Source organism: Orussus abietinus, unplaced genomic scaffold, assembly GCF_000612105.2.
Source record: "Orussus abietinus isolate OABI.00-Male unplaced genomic scaffold, Oabi_2.0 scaffold343, whole genome shotgun sequence".
Taxonomy (NCBI): domain Eukaryota; kingdom Metazoa; phylum Arthropoda; class Insecta; order Hymenoptera; family Orussidae; genus Orussus; species Orussus abietinus.
The window spans coordinates 19,947-26,647 of record NW_019396000.1 but is presented as its reverse complement, the minus strand read 5'-3'; the positions used below and the strand labels follow the sequence as shown (position 1 = coordinate 26,647).

The window sequence follows — 6,701 nt, the reverse complement described above, 5'->3', positions numbered from 1 at the left end:
GGGTCCCGGGAGGTGCCGACGGAGAGCGAGAGAGGCGACGAGCCCCCGGAGGGCAGGCGGCGGCGGCGGCGCCCAGAATAGCCGGCGCTCCCGCGTCTATAATCGGAGCTGCCGAGCCGGCCGTGCCGGCCGCGCGGCCGCGCCGGCCGCGCCGCCGGGCTCGCGCGAGCTCCGGGTGGGTGCGCACAGGTGCGCGCAGGTGCGCCCCTAATCGGATCGGGAGTGCGCCGGTAACGCGAGACCGCGGACCGGAGAACGGCGGGAGGTTCCCGTTACCGCGTCGGTAACCCGAGAGATATCCCCCGGGCGCGGCCTCGGACTCGGACTCGGAGAGCCGAGGGCCGGCTCTAAAAATAAGCGGCTCCGCTCCCCCGGGAGGAGATGCCCCGCCGGCGGTCCTAACCTCTCGCGACCCGACGGCCACCGTGGAGCCGAGGAAGAGGACGGCGCCGGCCGCCCGCTCCGGCCTGGACACCGGCGATGAGGCGATGATGGCCTACGGGGGAGCGGCGCCGGGGCCGACGCCGGGCCCGGCGGCGGCGCCCATCGACGTCCTGGCCTCCGCCACCGACTACAGCCCTCAGGGCACGCCGACGGCTCTGGGGCCCATGGACGCGCCCGGGTCCTACGGGCCGGGCGGCGCCTACAGTCCCCAGGACAGTCCCGCCAGCTCCGCGGGCGGCGGCGCGGCCGGCCCGGCCGGCTCCGCCGCCGCCGCCCCCTCCGCCCCCGGCAACGGCGCGCTCTCCAGCTTCGGCTTCACCCAGGAGCAGGTCGCCTGCGTCTGCGAGGTGCGTTGCCCGGCCCGGTCTCCGGGCCCGGGGATCGCGCCCTCTTGTGCCGACTAACAGTGTGACCCCCCTGTCTGTCGTCTTCAAGGCGATGATGTCGTCTGTCCAGGTGCTGCAGCAAGCGGGCTCCCTCGAGCGGCTGGGCCGGTTCCTCTGGTCGCTGCCGCCCTGCGCGCGGCTCCATCGGCACGAGAGCGTGCTCAAGGCGAAGGCCCTGGTCGCCTTCCACCACGCCAACTTCAAGGAGCTGTACCGCATCCTCGAGAGCAACACCTTCAGCCCCCAGAACCACAACAATCTGCAGACCCTGTGGCTCAAGGCGCACTACATCGAGGCCGAGAGGCTGCGCGGCAGACCCCTCGGCGCCGTCGGTGGGTACTCTGGCCCCTTCGCGCCCCTTACGTCCCGCCCGGACGGACTAACGACGACGTTTCCCCTCCCCGAGGCAGGCAAGTACCGGGTCAGGCGCAAGTTCCCGCTCCCCAGGACCATCTGGGACGGCGAGGAGACCTCCTACTGCTTCAAGGAGAAGTCGCGGAGCGTCCTGAGGAAGTGGTACACCAACAACCCCTACCCCTCGCCCAGGGAGAAGCGCGAGCTCGCCGAGAGCACCGGCCTGACCACCACCCAGGTCAGCAACTGGTTCAAGAACCGGAGGCAGCGCGACCGGGCCGCGGATCACAGGTCGGTATCGAGCACGAGGAGACGCCTCTTTCCGTCCCCGTCGACTCCCTCGACCTCGAAAGGTACTCGCGTCAGGTCGGACCGAGCGGACGCGACGAAGAAGCAGTTTTTAGCGAGTCTTCCGTCGCCCCTCCTCGGACGTTGAATCGATCGACGAAGAAGTTCGTCCACGGCGGCCCTTGATCCACGTAGAAGACGCGAGATGTAGGCTTTGTTTGTATACGCTCGGGGTATCTTGATTTGAGACGAGGAGGCGACGCTTCTTTTTCGATGCCGAGGACGCGTCGATACCGTTTTTTGATGCCAAAGACGCGTCGATACCTTTTTTTTTATGCCAAAAACACGTCGATGCCTTTTTTCATGCCAATGACGCGTCGATACTGTTTTTTTGATGCCAAGGAGGCGTCAATATCTTTTTCCGATACGGATACGGGAACGTTCGACGCGACGACGTTGGAAGCTCCGTCCCACCGACCAGGCGTTTTGCCTGCATGGAGCCGTGCTCTTGGACCGAAGAGAATGAATCCGCGATCAAATCTAAAAGATGTAACGATATCGATGGGTCGTTCGGCCGGATCGGTTCGTCCCTTCCCGGGCTACGTTCGGGCTTGACCGCGGAACTCGAGAATCCCGCGCCGGAACGATCGGACGCTACCGCTTCCGGCCTCCGCTTCCGGCCCGTCGCGAGGGAAGAGAGACGGCGACTGCGGCGACTCGTCGAAGACTCTTCCACGCGCTCGCGCGAGAGAGACGAGGTGAGAGAAAGAGGGAGGAGAGAGAGACGAGAGTCGGCCGAGCGGGCCTATTTCGGTCTCGCGTTTCGTCGCGTCGGCCGCGCCGCGGAATCCGTCCGGGGGAGAGCGGGATCCGCGGACTCGCGTCCGGAAGTCCGCCCTCGTCGGCAACCGGGGGTCCCCCGAGAGAGAAGGAGGATGCGTCGTTTCGAAGGTCGTTGCTCCAGATCCGATTTTAGAAGCGGCACGGCGCGGCGCGGCTCCCGCGACGGCGCGTCGCCGCGGCGACCGCGACCGCGACCAGGCCGGCCGGGCCGCGAGGGAGGAAGCGGGAAGCACCACCGAAGCCCGGGGAGGCGGGAGGCCCGTCACGGGGACGTATCGAATTTCCTATGGCTTCTGTATGTCGCCATAGAGGCGGCGCGGACCGACGCGACGGCGGTCGGACCCCGGCGCGGGTTTTTCGCGGCGCCGGCGCGGATCGATTACAGGAAATCCTCTCCGGGAAAGCCTCGGTTTCGGAAGCCGGCCGCATCCGGCCGAGGAGAGGAGGCGGCGGCCCGCTCCCGAGGGACGGGGCGTCGAGCAGCGTCGAGCGGCGTCGAGCCCCTCGAGGGCTCTTATCGAGTGGTTCGACTCTCGCGGCCTAGTCTCTCGCCTGCCGCGCGGAGGGTCGCCTTTGTCGTCGCCCCGCGTGTCGCTCCTCGACTCCCGCAACCGGGGGGGGGGGCGCCGCGTTATCCGCCTCGACGTAAACAATCGGGCAGATTGCGACGCCGCCGGCTTTATATCGCGGCCGCGCGATATGAGGTCCATCTCGCGTGAGTCACTCGCGCTCCGCTCCGCGCCGCGCCGCGCGGCGAGGCAAGGCGGGACGCGCGTAGCGTCGCGACGCGAGGTGGTCCAGCCGCCCCCGCGGGGTCGTCGACCGGCGGTGGGTCGTCGAGTGCTCGAGGGGGTCGGTAATGGGTTCCGCGCCCTTCCCGTGTCAACAAAACGTTATTAACGCGCCACCCTCCGGCCGGATGCGGCGCGCGCCGGCGGCGCCATCTTCGACGGTGGTCGTCGCGACTCGACGACGCGGAGAGGGCGATCTCGAAGGAGGGACCCTCCGACGGTTATCCCGTCGCGGAGCGATTGCGCGGGAGACGCAACAGGCCGCGTTCCTTATCGAGCCGCTTTCCTCGAAGCGGCCGCGGAGCGGGAGGAGGAGGGTCGACCGCAACGGGAGGGAGGCTCGGTCGCGCCGCCATGCCGGATGGCGGCGAGGGGCGGCGCGGCCATTTTCTGGGACGCCGGCAAAAACCGGGCACCCGGGCCCCGGGGCCGCCCGGAGAGGGTCCCTCGCCCTCCGGCGCGTCTAAGGACACAGAGGGGCATTCATTCGGCCGTTCTCGGAATACGCGGCCGCGCCGCGCGGCCCTCCTTCCGCGTCGCGGGCCCGGATCCGTCCCGCGCGCCGCCGCGGGAATGCCCCTCGCGGCTTCCTAGAGCCGTGCGTCACTTGGCCGCCCTCCTTCCCCCCTCGCGGCCGATTCGTCTCGCGTTACGTAACGCGCGCGGCTGCAGCGACGGCAATCAACGGCGGTCGAGGCCGTCCGGCTCGGGCCGGGTCGTTCCCTGGGCGTCGCGCGACGCGCTCTCCTCCGCCGCGGAACCGCGTCGGGTCCGCGCCGGGCTTATGTAAATACGGCTTATGTAAAAACGCCGCTCTCGCGTCTAGGTCCTTGGCGGAGGCGAGCGCCGACGTAGCCGCGGCGGTCCGGAACCCTCCTGGCCGCGAGCGACGACCGCGGAGTGCTCGGCCAGCCCGGTAATCCGGATCAAGGAATTTCGAAACACCGAAAGCGTTTTAGCGCGCCCGCCGGTCGGCCGACCCGGACGACGGCCTCCCGACGTGCGGTGTCGAGGTCGGCCCTCCCCGGCGGATCCTCCGCAAACGCGCGGCGACCGCCGACCGCGCCCGCCCTCGGCAAACAGCGCCCTCGCGCGATGTGTACACGGTAGGCTGCCCTCCATTATTTTAGGGCCGGCGATTTTACCTATCCGCTTATGGAATCAGCTGCCGGCCTCTCTCGGCTCCCGTCGACCCGGACGGTCGGACCCGGCCGCGATTCGGCAAACGGACGCGGTCGGTCGGTCGCTGGCCGAGCGGTCCTGCCGATTTGCATAATCGTTAATTTAATTTCTCTATAAATTGACCGCGCTGCGAAGATCGTATCGGGCCGCGCTTCCACTAATTCGCGTATAAGTTTATCGCCCGCTCGCGCACTCGGCCGGTCCTTAGATAAGATCGGGCTCGCGCTCTCTCGCGCGCACGCGCACGGGGCCACCTCGTCATAAAATCCAGATTACCCCCGGCCGCGAGCGGGGCCGCGAGGGCCACGAGGAGTCGCGCCCCCGCGCGGTCCGGCTCGCGATAAATATCCGCCGATGAGTCACAAATTCTAATCAAAATAACGCTCGAAGGACTCGCGGCCGTCCCGGGGCCCTCGAGGGTACCCGGCGCGGACAAATTTACGGCGAGATCTTCGGGAGATAAGGCATTCCCGAGGACACCTCTTTCGGGTCGGCGGGCGACGGCCCCGGCTCCGACCCCGGTCTCTCTCTCTCCCTCTCTCCCTCCCTCCCGGACTTCCGTCGATTCCGCCGGCGGGATTCCGTCGATGGAACGGGACCGTATCGCGGAGGTTCGGTTTAACGACATGTAAAACAAGCGCTTAACGATCGCCGGCCCCGGCCGCGGGGACCGGTGGACCCTCGAGGTCGGTCCGCGCGGCCGCCGCGACGCCGAGGAGGTCCGTCCCGTTGAATCGAGTTTACGAGGCCCCCCCTGCCCCCTCCCCTCGTCCTCGGGGCTCGGCAGGTGTCGGCCGGCAATTTGGCGCGCCGCTCCCTCGACGCTCGCGCGTCGCTTCGCTCGTAAATCGCGACCGATTACCGCGAGGCGCGAGGGTGTCGAGCGCCGCTCCACCCCCGCCCCCCTCCGCGAGAGATGGCCTCCGGTTCGCTCGCGTAATCGGCCACTCGTGGTTCGCAGCAGCCAGCGGGAGGACAAGAGCCAAGGGGGAGGGCCGGGGGACTCGAGCAGCGAGAGCGGCGACGACGCCCGGAGGCAGGCCGTCGGCCAGCAGCAGCAGCAGCAGCAGGTCCAGCAGTCGGCGTGCGCGGTCCAGCAGCAGCAGCAGCAACAGCAGCAGCAGCAGCAGCAAATGGTGGACCACCCGCAGTCCTCCGGTATGTACCACCTCCCGCTTCCGGTCTCCGTGTCCGGCTCGCACTCCTACCACCAGGGACACGGCTCGACCTTGAGTCACCCGCACGCCTCCTCCCACCACGTGCAGCACCACGACGCCGGGAGCGAGAGCGGCGACGACAAGAGGAACCTCCACCACCAGCTGCAGGGCCACCTCCAGCCGGGCGGCCAGGGCGGCCAGGCCGGGCATGGCGTCCACGGCCTCGTCCACCCGACCGCCACCCTGGCGCCCCCTCCGCCCAGCTGCGCCCAGCAGAAGAGCCAGCTGGACTACATCCCGTACTACGGGCCCCAGGTCGGTACCCCCTGGCTCCCGGAGAAGAGCGCAGACCTCTCGACTCCGCCGGGAGGAAGGGAACGCCATCAACTATTTCTTTCTCCGTTGCAGGACTACCTGATCGGCACGCCGACGTCGGCCGAGCTGCAGAAGTCGCTCCCGCACATGGCGAGCTCCATGCAGATGGGCGCGATCGCGCCCTCCGTCGGCGGCCTCGGCCCCATGGGCCCGTCCTCGGTCCTGCCCAACGCCATGCAGGGCGTCAACTCCATGAACGCCGTGACGATGAACGGGACCGGCATGGCTGCCTACCCTGGGATGGGCCCCACCGGCATGACGACCTCGCACTCCGGCTACCCCAGCCCCGTGGTCCTGGGGGACTACCACACCTTGTGACACTGCGCGTGACCCTGGGCGCAGAGCGGCGCTGGCGAGGGAGACCCATCCTCGGTAAGGAGGAGCTAGGCCCCTGCATCCGGCGCCTCGGAGAAGGACGCCGCTTCCCGGTGGAACCTCACCGTGCACCCCGGGCGACCCGGCGGACGCCCCGGGACCCTCTCCTGTACATATGTAGATACCTCCGCGACTCGACCGCGAGTCGCCCCCGCCGCCGTCGTCGTCGTCGCCGTCGGGTCGCCTCCTCTCCGGCGCGTCCGGGAGGGCACGGGAGGAGAGACGGAGCACCCCCGCGGGACCGACGACCGAGGAGGGACGCGCGTCTCACGCACAACCTTTTTTGTAAAACTCGGTCCTCGCCGTGCGTCCCGGCGTCGAGCTACCCGCAACATTCCGAAGACGCCCGAGTACCCCGAGAGGCCCCGGGCTGCGTCGCCGGGGCTCCGGGACCTCGGCGGACGGACCCTATCGTCGGCACAAGTAATTAAGGCGAAACTCGAGGAGAGAACCATGGACATGTACGATCGAGCTGTATCGAATAAAGTTGATGTTATTTAAAAGAA

General features: G+C 68.4%; 1 protein-coding gene across 1 annotated transcript; it reads left to right on the top strand.

The window, feature by feature from the left end:
* Positions 1-206: 206 nt before the first annotated feature.
* LOC105697362 (protein sine oculis) lies at positions 207-6,266 on the top strand. The gene is made up of 5 exons (XM_012420626.1): positions 207-791; positions 880-1,162; positions 1,241-1,475; positions 5,250-5,760; positions 5,854-6,266. The coding sequence occupies exons 1-5, from the start codon at positions 489-491 to the stop codon at positions 6,136-6,138; spliced, it is 1,617 nt and encodes a 538-aa protein (XP_012276049.1). The 5' UTR covers positions 207-488; the 3' UTR covers positions 6,139-6,266.
* Positions 6,267-6,701: the final 435 nt, after the last annotated feature.